This window comes from Falco punctatus, assembly GCF_963210335.1.
Source record: "Falco punctatus genome assembly, chromosome: 6".
Taxonomy (NCBI): Eukaryota; Metazoa; Chordata; class Aves; order Falconiformes; family Falconidae; genus Falco; species Falco punctatus.
Genome location: NC_137585.1, coordinates 75562461 through 75577162, shown reverse-complemented (window position 1 = coordinate 75577162; position 14702 = coordinate 75562461). Strand labels below are relative to the sequence as shown.

Genomic DNA, 14702 nt, shown 5'->3' with positions numbered 1-14702 from the left:
ACTTGAGAATGAAGCAAATTGGGAGCAGGAGAAATAAAAAAACATGGAAAGCATCTGGAAAGTATTATTTGCTATGAGATAACTAAGCAACATGAAGTTTCCTGAAGTAATTATTAAATACAGAATTTATTGCAATTTCCAAGAAGTTTAGAAATGAGCTCTTCAAAATATCATGCTTTTTACCCATTTGTCCTCGTATTTTATGAACATTTTTCACTGATTTTGCATCACTTTTCCAAAAAATGATGGGATTTTATATGTTTAGGGGATATTTACTCATACTCTTATTTTCTACCTCTAGTTAGAAGAGGATTTCTGTCCTACACAAAATGCAGTTCAGGTATTGTTTCAAATACCCTTGCACATTTACTGCATTAATTTTATATCTGAATTGAATATCCTACCTTGCAGAATAAAAAATACACTTTTGGGGTTAGTCATACTGTGAAAAATGTTCTTTCACTTTAACAAGAAACTTCCTCTGTTTGCTCTTATGTACTGCACGAGATCAAAACCAGCTGTACAGTCTGACCGGAGGTCCATGTGGCACAGTATCTAACGGCGACCAAAAGTGCAGCCCCCAGCCATTTGTGATCCAGGGATTTAAGAAGCCAAATACACTCCTTTGTATTTAGGAATCCTCAGCTGACCCCTATTCCTTGAACTTTTCCTGTCTCCTCCTCAGCTATATAAACTTCTGGCATTGCAACACCCAAAGTGATGAGTTCCACAGATTAACTACACAAGAACTGGCACCTCCTTTCTTTTCTGAATCTGACTCCTACCAGCTTCATTTCATGCCCTGTAGTTTTTGTGTTGGATGAGACAGTGAACATCTGATTCTCTGTTAATTTGCGCTGCTGCAGGATGGTTTGACAGATCTCTTTCGTATCATCATCCCCCCACTCCAGCTTAATTTGTCAACTTTCTAAACTTAGGAGCAGCAGGTAATTTAGTTCATTGCTTGGAACCCTGCAATTGGGTCTTAAGTTTGTTGTGGGTTTGGAGTGAGGAGGATGTGCCTTGGTTATGTGTGGATTTGTTTATTGGGAAAGAAGATAACTGCTTTCCAGAAATTAAAGGGATTTTAATATTGGGAGTAGTGTAAATGAACAGGACTGGCAGAATATGTGGGGATGGATGAGTGAATGTAGTGGGGAAATCAGAAATGAGCCATGAAGAAAAACAGATAATGGATGTGCGTATATGTTTCTAACAAAGGGATGGGTTTGGTGCCTCTGAAAGCTACTGAAAATGAATGTCCAGAATAGAGTTGTGAGTAGCAGCTGATTTAATAGTAACACTGGTGTAAAATGAAGATCTATATGCCTGATGATTGTATATGAATAAGAAAGCAGTATCTTCTGAAATACTTGTGTGCATGGGTGGTGAAACAGACAGAGAGGAAGCTGCATCAAAGATAGTACAAATTTGCTGTTAGGTGACTGCTTGGTTTACTTCATTTCTCAGGAGAATAGAAACTCGTGGTCCAGCCTCTCTTGGCCCTTGATGTCTCTGGAGCACAGTTTCCCTTGTTGTCCAACTGTGTTAATACAGTCCCAGCTGTGCTTGGCACTTACAAGTAAACTCATTGGGAATTATGACTAATGGCTGTTTACTCTGAAAACAAACATATCGCTTATTTACCTTCTTATGTATGGCAGGTGGGGTACATGGAGCAGAATAGCTTTGGATGGGAATATCTGTGTCTCTTATCTATTGCTTTGTCCTTTTCTTAGAAGTCTTGGATCTCGTCTACTCGGAAATACTGCTGAGCTGGAAGCAAGAGAGAGTTTCTGAGGTCTTCGGCTTCCTCTGTAAGCCTTTCTTTGAAGCATCTCTAGTCTCTGCTGCGTTTACTTCCTGCCTCAGTTCACTTTCTCTGATAGGTAAGGGCATTTAGCACCCTTTTTGCGCTCGGATTCAAATCTGACAATAGTATTTTTTTTCTCTTGAGCTTATAGATATACCATAACATTAGCAAAGTATGTTTTTGTCTTGAGATCCTAATATTCAATATTTTCCATATTTCTTTTCCTATTTGCTTGCCTCTGTAAACAAGTTTTTGTCCAGATCAGATACCTTTTTCAACAGCTGAAGGTGATATTTTATCTTCTCTTTTAATTCTATAATGTTCCAATGAGTAGTCAACATGCCAAGAGTAAATTTAAATTGCTTTCAGCACTGTGGGATCAGCAGGTTTTCAGAAATTTTGTGACTTTTTTCATGAACAGATATGTGAGGTATTCAGAAGCAGTTCTGATACATCAGCTGTTGGGAAAGTCACCCTGAGGGTGACTGCATGGGTGTGGTGTATTCCCACTGTAGGTACGTGCCTCCTCTTCCAGTTTGTGTTGCTGTTCTGCTGTATGTGGTTATACTGGCTTTGTTGCTAGTGTGTCTGCCTCAGTGCTCAGCATAGAAGGGGAACAAGAGCTGGAAGGATTTCACTGAGGTTATAAAATTTGGGCCACTACCGCAGAGTCAGAGCTGATTCCAGGAGTTTTCTTCCTCCCAAAAACTATTAGGCAAGTGTAATAAAGTAAAATAGTGATCTCAGTTCAGTTCTGGTACAAATACATCCAGAGCCTTGAAGTTTCTTATATAACTGGGACTGAACAATCCTCAGTGAATGAAAATATAGACCAAAAAATCACATTAGCACAAGAACAAGGAAAGGATCGATGTGATCAGCAAGGGTTTGTTCTAACTGGCATGCAAGTCAGGATTGCAAAACTGAGTTTGTCCTTGTAAAAGCATTGCAAATATGGAAATTATTTCAATGCTTTTAATTATTTCAGGATTAGTCACTCAGTAATAAAAAGTGAAAAGTTAAGCTTTTGTCCATAGGTTTTCTAGTAAAAGATTACAAGGCATAAGTAAAATAAGTTGAGTTACAGCTGAAGTTGTTATCAACTAGTCTTGTGGCTGTATTCGCCACTACACACAAACTAATTACAGCTAGGAGCCTTACAAGAATCTCATGCTAGCAGCTTGTCAGCTGTGAAATTTTCTACTTGCAGTCACTAGATTTTAGTTGTGAGGTGCTGAGCACTTTCTGTGGATTCCTCAGCAATCTCAGCTATGTGTCAGAGGTGGTGAAAGAGTTCAATTTTTTGCATGATGTGATTTGTAATGATAATGTTCTGGCTATTTGGTGAGCTGAGGAACTGAAATGGACCTTTGTTGACAACTACCACTAGATTTCTTAATCTCTCTGAGTTAATTTTTTTATTTCTGTGTCAGTTTGCAGCTGTAGGCATCTTGCAGGGAAAAGTCTGGAATGTATTTTCATTAATGCTCCAATTTTCCAAGTACTTTTTTCTAACTCATTACATCTGCATCCATGATAGCTTTTCATGTACAGTACTGCTATTAAGCTTCACAAAAATAAGTAAAGCAATGTGAAAAACATATGCAAACATTAATGTTTAATCTTATGAGTTTCATATTCTTTTTGTTATGTATGTTGCTATAGGTATTATAACAATAATAATAAAAACCACACATTGAAAAATACACCAATCAAAGAAGGGCTATAAAACAATGGGAATTATTAAATGCCTAAAGCCAGTTGCAGCTCTTGTGTTTGTTGTTGTGATTGATGTCTAAGTATTTTACAGGCAGTCATGAGGCTAATGTCTGTATATCACAAATTACAAGATTCATATGCTAAATGGAAGTACCAGACTTTCTCTGCTAGTCTTACATTAAGCTTCTGTGTCCATATAGCTCTTAAATCAGAAACTGACCTTGAAATCTTTGAAGAATCTTATTTGATTTCTTAATCTGAGTTTATCAACGTGATCTCCCTTTAGAGTCAACAGAAAGAAATATGTTATCTTCAACTGGTAATTTTTCTCATTCTAAAATAAGCACCTGGGATGTCAGATGACCTGCCCTTTGGAGGTTCCTGCTTTTATCCCTGACAGTAAGGAAGGGTGTGTTAGCGTAGTGCTACCTGTCTTTAACTTTTGGGTATGGGCAGCTGGACCAAACTCATTGCTCAAAAGGGAGACGTTTAACTTCTTTCTTTCACCCCCTTTCATACCTTCGCTGTTTTTTGCGTGGAAGTAGTTGGTCTGCCACCTTTTAAGGTAACTTGGTGCTTGCTGTTCAGTATTGCCTTTGTTTATGTCACAGAAAATGAGGTGTTCAAATCATTTTACTTCTGCTGGATGGAAAAGTCTTTGTTGTGAAATTGGAATGGCTCCACAGGAATCTGTCCTCATGAGGGAGGAATGTGAAAAAAAACCACCCCAAAAACAGTGTCACAATTTGCTCTCTTGAGTTTTGGGATTCGTGTTTTGATCATCTGACATGATATTAAAGGGCACAGCACAGACGATGACAAGTAATGCAGTACCTCTTTAATCAGTTTGCACAGGACTTATTTAATAATTTTTTGTGGCAAACTGTTACGGGTATTTGTGCAAAGTGGACATTCATTTAGTTAGTGTGATTATGCCAGTCTTAAGGACTTCATCTAGGAATCCTGCCAAAATGTGTGAGGAATATGAATTGTCCTTATTAACATATTTATACATTTAGACAACCTGATGGTAAGTGCAAACACTGTGTGTGACCCATGTGGCATCCCAACACAATATTCTCAGTTGTAGTTTATGGGCACAGTACACAGGAGCAGACCAAAACAAAACTCTTATCACAGAATTAATTTTGTCCATTTTTGGGGAAGTCTGATAAATTCAGTCATTGATAAATACATTCAACTTTTTTCTTTGAAAGATTTTTTTTTTGCAAGCTCATTCCCTCTGTGGGTGTTTGAACACCACTGGAATTCAAAATAGTTTTTAGACTTACCAGTCTACAACCACTGTCACTTTTCAGGACTTTTTTTATATGGAGTCTGTTCAGATTTGAGGAGCTTCACTTCAAGTTGTTTACAGTGTGAATGTGTGTGTGAACAATCACTCAAAAGAAGAAGAAAGTTTTCACTAGCAACTGCACTTTACTTGATGTGTGGTGTCTTTGTGGGTCTATAACCCACCTCCTCTTCTGTTTTGCCTCATTTCCATGTTAAAATTTTGTTTTCTGAGGTTGGGAGGAACTGTGGGTTTAGGGTGCCATCTGACCTGTTATACTCTGCTAGTGTAAAGACAAGGGTGAATGAGGCATAAATGCATCCTTGCAGGACGTGGTAAGACTAAGAGGAATCAGGTTCAAAAGTGTGGGTGTGTGCACTGTAGAAAAAGCCTCCATATGTGTACAACCTGTCTTTCATGACTTCCAGTTACCGGTCATCAATCTTCCTTTAAATCTGGACACTTTTTGATTGTCCCTGATGAAAATCCACTATACATTTTAGTCTTAACACGTGATAGGCTTCTGTACTTTCTAACCATTTACTGCATTATAGTAATATCTATTATATTGCTAATATTTTAGTGCTGGTTTGATTTTCTTGTAGTTTGCAAGAAGAAAAAAGGCTTCTGGAAAATGAATATGAAAGAATTCCAAAAAAAAGGGTAAGTACAAAACATGAGAAAAGCCATGGTTTATGTTCTGTCAGCTAACATATAAAAATAGCAATGAAAATGTTTTCACAGTGTGTAGCTCTAAAGTTTATTTAAAATCTGGAATACATAGAAAAATCAAGAGGTAGATTTTATAGGAGAGGCATTGTTCAGGTTTGATAACTCTAGGGCAAGCAATGAATAACTGATTCAGAAAAGGTCTGGATTTTCTTAAGTTTACTCGAGAAATTTTTTTACTATACTCAGCAAATGGATACTGCATGTAAAGATTGCTGCAGGTTTTTCGTTCTAGGATGTGAGTATAGGAAATACATTTGCAGTCATAAATCCTGATGAATATATGTGGATTTGTTGGCAATAAAATTCTGCTGGTTACTGATAGAAGAAACACACATCTGATAGAAAATTTTATTTCATACCTTGTTGTAAACAGTGTTATCATCATTCAGTATTAATGGTTCTGTAATATCACAAACCTGCAAAATATGAAAGGGAAAATAAAACTAATCTGATCTTTAACTTCATTTTTAAAGGAAGCAGATAAGAAAATTAAAGAGTTGAAAGAAAATTGTGATGAGCTTTGCAAAGAAGTAATCCAAAGGAAAGCAGAAATTAATGGAATAAAGGAAGAAGTTTCATCCAAGCAAAAGCTGATGTTAATAGACGAGACAGAAATGAAAAAGCTTTTGGAGAAGCAGGCTAATTTAAAAGTAACACAAAATTAACTGTGTGTATATACATCTCTGTGTGTGTATGTTTGTGCATGTATGTGTATATGGGTACATGTTTGTCCAAGGAAACGATGAATCTTCTGTGTGTTGGTTGTCATTCCAGATTCATTACATGGTGTTACATTATATATTACATAATTTTTCAATAGGCATGAAACATGCTGCTGTGCTATATCCATTATTACTCCTTTAGGAAATAATAGTCATGCTTTTGATTAAAAAATTATTTCTGTAATGACATGTTTTCTATGTTGTGTTATTGTAGGCTTCTCTAACATATGCTCAGATCCAAGTTAATACAGATTTATCCTGAGAATTAAAAAACATACCCAGATCTTTGCTGCTTTCCTTTCTATGATATAGATAAGATAATCAGATGTATTCATAACATTCAAGCATAATTTTTATTTTGCAGACATATTAAAATTGTAAACATCAGTGTTTAGTTTCAAAATTAGCAGCTACGGTTCCCTATGAAAATCTCAAGTAAATCAAAATATTTTTCCTGCCCATTTTCACAGCAGTTCTAGGGGAATATTACTTCTATGAAATCACATCAGATTTTGAGGCTATTAATCTAACTTTTCTGTTTTGTCACTAGGATGAGCTAGTTAAGATCCTTGGTGTTCCAGCACTACTTGGAAAAGAAACTGAGGAAATTAATCAGAAAAAAATGTATGCTTTTAATAAATAATTGCGTATACATAAATACATATGTATGACTTCCTTTCATTCATTACAGAGATGATTGAGTATAGTCGTTGTTTAAAATTAGGATCAGCATTTAAAAAAGAATCTATAATCCACTTAAAATCCATGCACTGTGCTGAAAAATACAGCATATGCAATGAACATTGTAAATTTAAGTACAACAAAGAAAAATTTAGAAAAAAGCTTGGTCGCAAATTGCTTAACCATCTTACTGTTCTACATTACTATATATCGGATCTACTTAGTAGATTTATAATGGAAAATAATGTACCGTGTAATCTAGCAATTAGGCTTTTTTACAGTTTCTAGTCCTCAGTGACTGTATATTAGCTTATCTCTGTTGGCCTCCGTGAAACTAGCAGCTTTCACTGCTAACAGTCTGGCCTGAGCTAAATCATCATTCTCCCTTGGTACTTCTGTATCAGTTCTTTAGTCAGAGGTGCTTTGCTGTAAGCTGCTGGTGTGAATTCTGGTCTCTAATATTTCAACAGGGAAAATGTAAGCCGGTAGCCAGCCTTTTCTTTTTCTCTTTTGTGTAGCTGAGGTTTTTTTTCCCCTGGAGCATGACATGTACTGGTTTCTGTATGTGTAAAATCTAATTAGCACTGTGGAGTTTCAGCCAGGTCACTCACAGATCCCAGCAGTCCAATTGCCATCCAGATAAAGGATGGTTTTTGTACCCTGTTCAGGCACAGGGTTACACTGAAGTTTGTGTCTCCTGCTTACAGTCCCTATTTGTAATATAGAAGTTCTTTTACTATGTTAGATTTCTCAGTTTTAAAACGTGTGTAATAGTTTTCCTCTACATTTTCCTCACTACTCTCCTTAATGCAACTCTGCCATTAATAAATACAAGAAGTTTTTCCTATAGTGTTACAGAGAAGCAGTTAAAAAAAAAGCTAGTACATTGTGTAGATTGCTATTAATGAAATATTTAAATGGCTCTTCATACTTGTGTCACATTACAGAATGAAGTAACCAGTGTTTCCAGTCTTGGGAATAGCTCCTTACTTAGTCTAAATTTTAAGTCAGTCTTGTAAAATTGGTCTTGCTTAGTGAGGTGAATATTTTTCCACAGGACTTGATGTTTCCTCCTTTGACAGAGTGTTCTTGAATTTTTTCTTGGTCCCTCTAAGCAATTTGGGGCAGAAAAAAAGTCTTATTTACATCACTGGAAACTTTTTTAGAATAACTGTATGATATCAAAAGTTATGGATACTTAGCTTTGCTATTTAATCAACTCTAAACATTACTCAATAATATTTAATATTATTAAATAATACATTTTTTTTCGCTCTCCCCTGAAATTCCTCCTGAATTTACACGTGTGTTAATTACCTAGTAATATAAGCCTACCTGGGAGGAGGGAGGAAAGCTCTGTAACTGTATAAAAAAGTTTTACATTTAATTTTCTGAAATATTGATTAAAGGGCTGACTCGTATTCCAGACTTTGATCTTAAAGCTCATACTGAGTTTCTGCTCAATATCAGCTAAGAGAATCTGGGAAATGGTATTTTTTTCCTGTGTTTCTATTGAACAAATATTCCTGGAGGGAGAACCACAGTTGTTCAAAAATACATAATGCTAAAATCAAATGCCATAATGCACCAACGGCTGCGTTAGAGTTCACAGTCCTGGGTGAGATCCAAACCCAACCCAACCCAGCCCCTTCACACTGTGAAAGGACGAGACCTGTAACGAGACCCTTAAAGATGAAGTTGCATTGCAAAGAATCCCCACATGCTAACGCACTTAACTAAATGAACTAAGTAGTTCCTTTAACTGCTTAAAAAGCCAGATTTGTATTTATGCATTGTGATTCCAAGTGAAATCAATGTACTTCCCCGAATTTCTCTCACTTGAAGTCACGTGCTAAGTGCAGAATGACTGGTTTATAGAATAAGGAAATTACAGGGACACTTCCTTCAAATGTGTTTTTCTTCTTAGTAAGTTGTGAAAGGTCAGCTGTTGCTAAACACCAACATTCTGTGTGAAAGAGAATTGGCCGGTTCGGCTGTCATCAGCTCAGAGCAGAACTGCTGTTCCTCTCCACATGTGCCGCCTTGGGCAAGCCAATGCAGACAGCCAAAAGTGCCTAAGTTTAGTCACGTCTTATGTGAACAAAAGTCCTTAATGGATTAAAGATGTTTATGTGAGCTTTCTAATTTTAGACTCAAGAACTTGATGGCATCTTTAGAATCCCACCTTGAAAATGTGGAAATGCTTACTTACAGACACTACAGCTTTTTACACAGCAGAATGCATGCTCCACAGGACAGTTGTGTTTGCTCCCTCCACAAGGGTGAAAGTAACTTGCTTAGAATAGGTTTTATTGACTTTTTAGCAAGTGTACGTCAAAACAGATCTCAGAGTTGGCAGTGGAAACCAAAGTAACTCCACAGTTTAACCTTTACTGTGCCTCGTTTCCCTTTCCCTGAATACAAGTGAACAACATCTGATTTTATAATATGATCACAGAAGTGAAAACCGTAAGTGCAAAACATCTTATTATCTGTATTGAGGTATAGTGTTTTGGACTCTAACATCTGGTTGAGATCTAAGAAAGATACCCCAGGGTTATGTGCAGCGTCTTTAAATAGCTTCCAGATGTGTTGGTCAGTGTCATTTTTTCCCCACCTGTATGAATTACAGATTTGCAATTACAGACAGGCAACATAGGCCTGCATAGTTAGCCTGCTGTATTTCTTCCTTTTTTTTCTTATAAACATAAAGAATTTTTAAGTGAAGTTAGGCACTGTGAGGCCAAAACAACCTGTTGCCTTGTAAGTTGTATCATGCAAGTAGTTGTAGTGGGATTGTTCAGATGTATTTTAGTCGGAAGACAGTTTCTAATGCATCTTCCTTCACATGCTTCATTTTTAAATGTTTGAATAAATTTTCCCATAATGTACAAGAAAAGATAGTACCTGTTTGTGGTGTTAGTTTTGACTTTCTTTTTGACTGAGGAAACAGGAAAATCCTACTTTAATAATGAAAAGCAAAAAATATGATATCTACACAGATGTGAAATACAGACTGTATTAAAATCAGTGGTAGATCTATTTTTTTTCCTTCAGTAGGTCAGAATATCACTCAGAAAATCCTCTGTGAATTTAGAAATTACATCTTTACTGTGTGATTTTTGCTTTTTTAATGACAGTTTAGTTGCGGAAAAAAATAACCCTTATAAATTCAGTACTTAAACTGGGCTTTGTGAAGTTTAGTGTTTATAGTTAAATTCTTAAAAGAAAAATTTCAGAAACTTGGTTATGTTGCTGAGCAGCTCTGCTCAACAAAGAACTCTTGGACTAGCTATTGTAACAAGACAGAAAAACCATTTCTTAATTTGTGTAACTACTTCAAATAAGATTATCTGCAGTTTACATTTTCCACATCTTTTGTTTGCATCATTCACTGTGCTTGGTTTATTTTTCTAGGCAGAAGCTATCTCTAAAAGTAAAGGAGTATTATTAGAAAGACGACGAGAACTGCAGAAGGAAATTGAAATGACCAAGAGAAGTTCAGCTGAACAGGTGCTGAGTTCTGCTTTCTCACACTTTTTCACTGTAATAGTTGGTTTTCAATCATGAGAATAAAGGGTCTGTGTCAAGAAAAAATTGCGGGAGTTTCTAGCTGCAGCTTTCTGGTGAGAAAACACGCAATAGTATTTGTTTGATTTTAATAACTACTCGTTTGTCATATTTAAAAAACATCTTTTGGTGTTAGTGGTCACATATTGGAGGGTAGAAAGCAAATTTACTTTCTAGGTTAAGTCTGAATATCATTAATGATGTTACAGCTAGAAGTATGATGGGTATACATTTCCTTTGGATATGGCACGTTGTCTTGTTGAAACAAGGACAGTTCAGCATTTGTACATTATAATCCTTCATCTTCACGTTTTTTTCATTTGTGGGTGTCTGTCTATACTCAGCACAGCTATATATAATGTGCAGACGTCTCAATTATGAGAGTATTAGCACTTGCCACTATATAAATGACTTTGTAAGAAGCAATGTATTTCAGACATACCTTCTTCTTAAGATCATACCCCCTTATCTTCTTATCTTTATATCCATTTTCTTTTTGTGCTGTCTTTGAATTCGTTAGCATTATCAGGTGGGATACAGTCTGTGTTTGAATACTTATATATTTGGGATCTACATGTCACTGTGCCACAGTAGTGAATAACAATCTAGCCAGGTGGTCAGTGGAGCCTAGGAAGCCCTCTGTTCACCTCCTGCTAAGTAGCTCAGCCTACGCTGGGTAGAACAAACAGCTCTGTAAGAGTTCACTGACTATTGACTGCATCTGCAACAACTCCAGGCATCTAGATACTGTGCTGTGTTTTAAATGTTTACAGCTGGACTCTTAATGTCAAGGCTCAGCTGGACATTGACTACTTCCATTGTGTAGCATGGCCATGTCAAGACCTGACTGAAATAAGTAATATTACTTAAAGATGATATGGCCATAAGGAACCGTTCTACCCAATGGGCAATAGCTGAAAGACGTGCTAGTCTGAGGAACAGAAGTTCTAGATGATAAAATATTTTAACATATTACAGGGATTGTGCAATTGTGCATGGTGTTTCAGCTGGTATTTTAAAGCAATATTTTTAATTTTTTTTTAATCCATGTAGCCTGTATATATGTTTACAGATAAACCCAAAGTATTTCCAACTTTGGGTTTGCCAACGCTGATGCATCATTCTTTAGGAAAATATGTCAGCTATGGATGCCCGCATGTTAGAAGAACACATTGCTGAAGAAGGCTGGCTTTTCAAAGAGCAGGAAAAATGCAGAAATTAATTATCCAGACTTGCACATCTGACTTGGTTCAAAGTTGAAGAGAGGGAACAGAAATCTAGGGATGTTCAGAAGGCCCAGGTAAAAAATTATCTCATACGAATGAAATACTGTTCTAAAGTAAAAGCTGGTACAGGGAGAAATTAAATTACTGATGAGGGGAGCCTTATAGGCTCTGATTCCCTATTGTTCTTTGAAGTTCCATCACAACACAGGAAGGTGACGGTACTGTGGTGTTTTATTGGCAATTTATGGTGCGGTGCAACAGTATATTAAAATATCGTGCCCGAGTTGAAACATGGTATTTTCTTTCAAAGCATATTTTCTTTCAAGCCTATGGAATAAAATGAACAATTTTGGAAAAAAGAGGCAGAAAAGTAGACAGCCTCAATTGAGATTCTTGGAAGTACAGCTGTGTGTTTTATTTTACAAATTATTAGAAGATAAACAGAACTGCTACTCATTCCAAGGAGAAGCAGCAGTTTTTATTTTCCTGTTATATTTCAAGGCATAAATCATTACATTAATTTGAAAAAAAGGGAAAGAACACTTCCTACTGACTAGTTCATGTGTTTGCTGCCTGCATTTTGCTGGTGTTATAATATCATTTATGTGCTGTAATGTCGCACAGTATATACTAAATGCCAAGTTACTGTATAGGAACAAACTATGCTTCCTCAATGTATGTCTGTATTCAAATACATCAGATAAGCTACCCTTCTAGCACTCTGGGAATCTTTGACTGTCTATAAAAATAAAATAAAGAAACATGTCAGGCTTTGTACCTTCAATAAAAATCAGCCCATAAACAGATAAAAAACCCCAACAGTATAAATTGGTGAACACAAAAGTATGTCCAGAGTTGCAACCTAACATCTACCAGCTTTTTCTAATACCAATCTCCTCCTGATACCAGTGGGAGGTGAGAAAAGGCTGGTCCATTGAAGGTTAATGACAGGCCAGTAAGGACTGAGCACAACTGAAATGAGAAAATCCAGAGCCCTAAAAGAATATAACTGTACCATTCTACTCAGTCAATGAAAAATGAAAAACAAATCATCAATGATTTCTGGAAAGCCAGAAAAGAGTAAAAAAGAAATTTTATTTGAAAAGGTACAATTTCAGTGGGGCATATACCAAATAATTATATAGTGATGGAACTGAGAGGCTGTTTAATAGAAACAATAGAACTCCAGATACAAGGGACTAAACATTTTAAGATGCAGCATCAAATTATCCATATTAATAAGTCATTGTAAGCTTAATATATGTAGAAAAACTGTGTTCTTCAGTGTTGTTACGATAAAAGCATTTCATTATAATTAAAGTTCTTAGAATAATCTCACCTCACTGTCTTTTGCTTGTCTAAGAGGAATAGCTGCTCTGAGTCATTTCTTTGAAGATTCTTTGATATATCTAAAGTGCTCACTGAATTCTATTTAAATTTCAGATACAACTCCAAAATATTATTAAAGAAATGAAAAGAAAGGATCTTGAAATAAGAAAGTATGTAAAGAGGAAAACAGAAATCAAAAACTGGTAAGAAAATAACAATACATTAGCTGAAAAATGTCTTTTAAAGCAATTTTTATCCAAGTAATGTATGCATAAGATTCTAATAATCATTTCTTTCACACTTGTCATTTCTCCAGACTCCAAGGATTTGCTAAAATGTATGATGTTATCCAAAATGAAAGGAATAAATGTATAAACTTGGTGCACGCCGCTCAGCAGAAAGCAAGTGAAATTAAAACCCAGGTAAAATTGCAAGGAAATGAAATAAAAAATTTACAGAATACTGTTTTAACCAAGGAAAGGTGAGTTTTAAGTAAGCTGTAAATTACAATTATAGAAATGTAAGATTAGAAAACATTTTAAGAGGTTCTGGTCCAACTTCAACTATGCCTATATCATCCTTGATAGTTATCCTGATTTTTAAAACCTGATTCAAAGAAAGACATTTAGCAACAACCTTACATAATCTGTTCCGATTTTTTATCCCCTTTTTTATTTATTTTATATATATATAATTATTATATATATTGGGCATCACTGCATGGCACAAAGCATTTCTGAAGTTTGTCTGGCTACTCCCTCACTTTCCCATCCTTTGAAGGGATAAATTGTCATTGCATTTCCTTTGTATCACAGTTCTCGAGCCTCTAGCATATGCATTATCATGCTGTTTCATTCCATATGAACAACACTGTTGTACTCATACTTGCTATCCTTAGGAAAAAAAGAAGTCCAATACATATATGATTCCACAATGGACCGGTGCATGGTACTATTAAGTGATTCGCTAGCTAGTAATGCTAGAACAAAGTGGGTTCTTGGTTCAAACTCAAACTGAAATTTATTGCATAAAATTTATTTCAGATAAAACAAAGAATGTTTTCAATTTCCAGGCAATCCTAGTCAAAACGAAAGGTTACATTCACAACAAAAGAGGATGAGGCAGAACAGTTGGTGCTCGTGACTATTTTTCCCTAGACCATGATGTAGTGGAGGTATCTTTTTGCCATCTCGTCATCCTAGTGATGATGTTCTGCAATACAGACAGAATGACAATGTCTCTGAAATCGGTAGTTGGGAAAGTAGTAAGATAGTGAATAGTTAACTGTGTGTGCAAAACAGCACAGCCAAAGCTGAGTAGTTGAAAAATAATTAGATTTTCCCAAACCGTTTTTTTTGGGTGTCAAAAAATTGCACAACCAGACCAAAGTATGCATTCAGGATACATTCACTCAAAGTGTATTGTGAATCTCTGAGTAGCTTGAATTCAAAGTCATGCTGGAGGTAGCTAGAAAAGAAGTAGAATGTCAGTGATTTAAGTGATTTTGTCAAGATGCACAAGCTGACATTTTGTGGTAAAATTTTTGAGGCCTTCCCAGTCAATTACTGATGAAAGGAGAAAAAAAAAAAAGGCTAAGAACGCAGCTATATGTTGTC

At 35.9% G+C, this 14702-nt stretch overlaps 1 protein-coding gene across 1 annotated transcript in view; it reads left to right on the top strand.

Annotated features, from left to right (window-relative positions):
• Positions 1–14702, top strand: part of CCDC146 (coiled-coil domain containing 146) — a 72164-nt gene that overhangs the window by 44026 nt on the left and 13436 nt on the right. Inside the window, 8 exon segments of the mRNA XM_080393460.1 lie at positions 5432–5489; positions 6032–6208; positions 6831–6920; positions 10379–10474; positions 11661–11750; positions 11754–11831; positions 13201–13287; positions 13404–13567. Coding sequence (XP_080249586.1) covers positions 5432–5489; positions 6032–6208; positions 6831–6920; positions 10379–10474; positions 11661–11750; positions 11754–11831; positions 13201–13287; positions 13404–13567 — 840 coding nt within the window.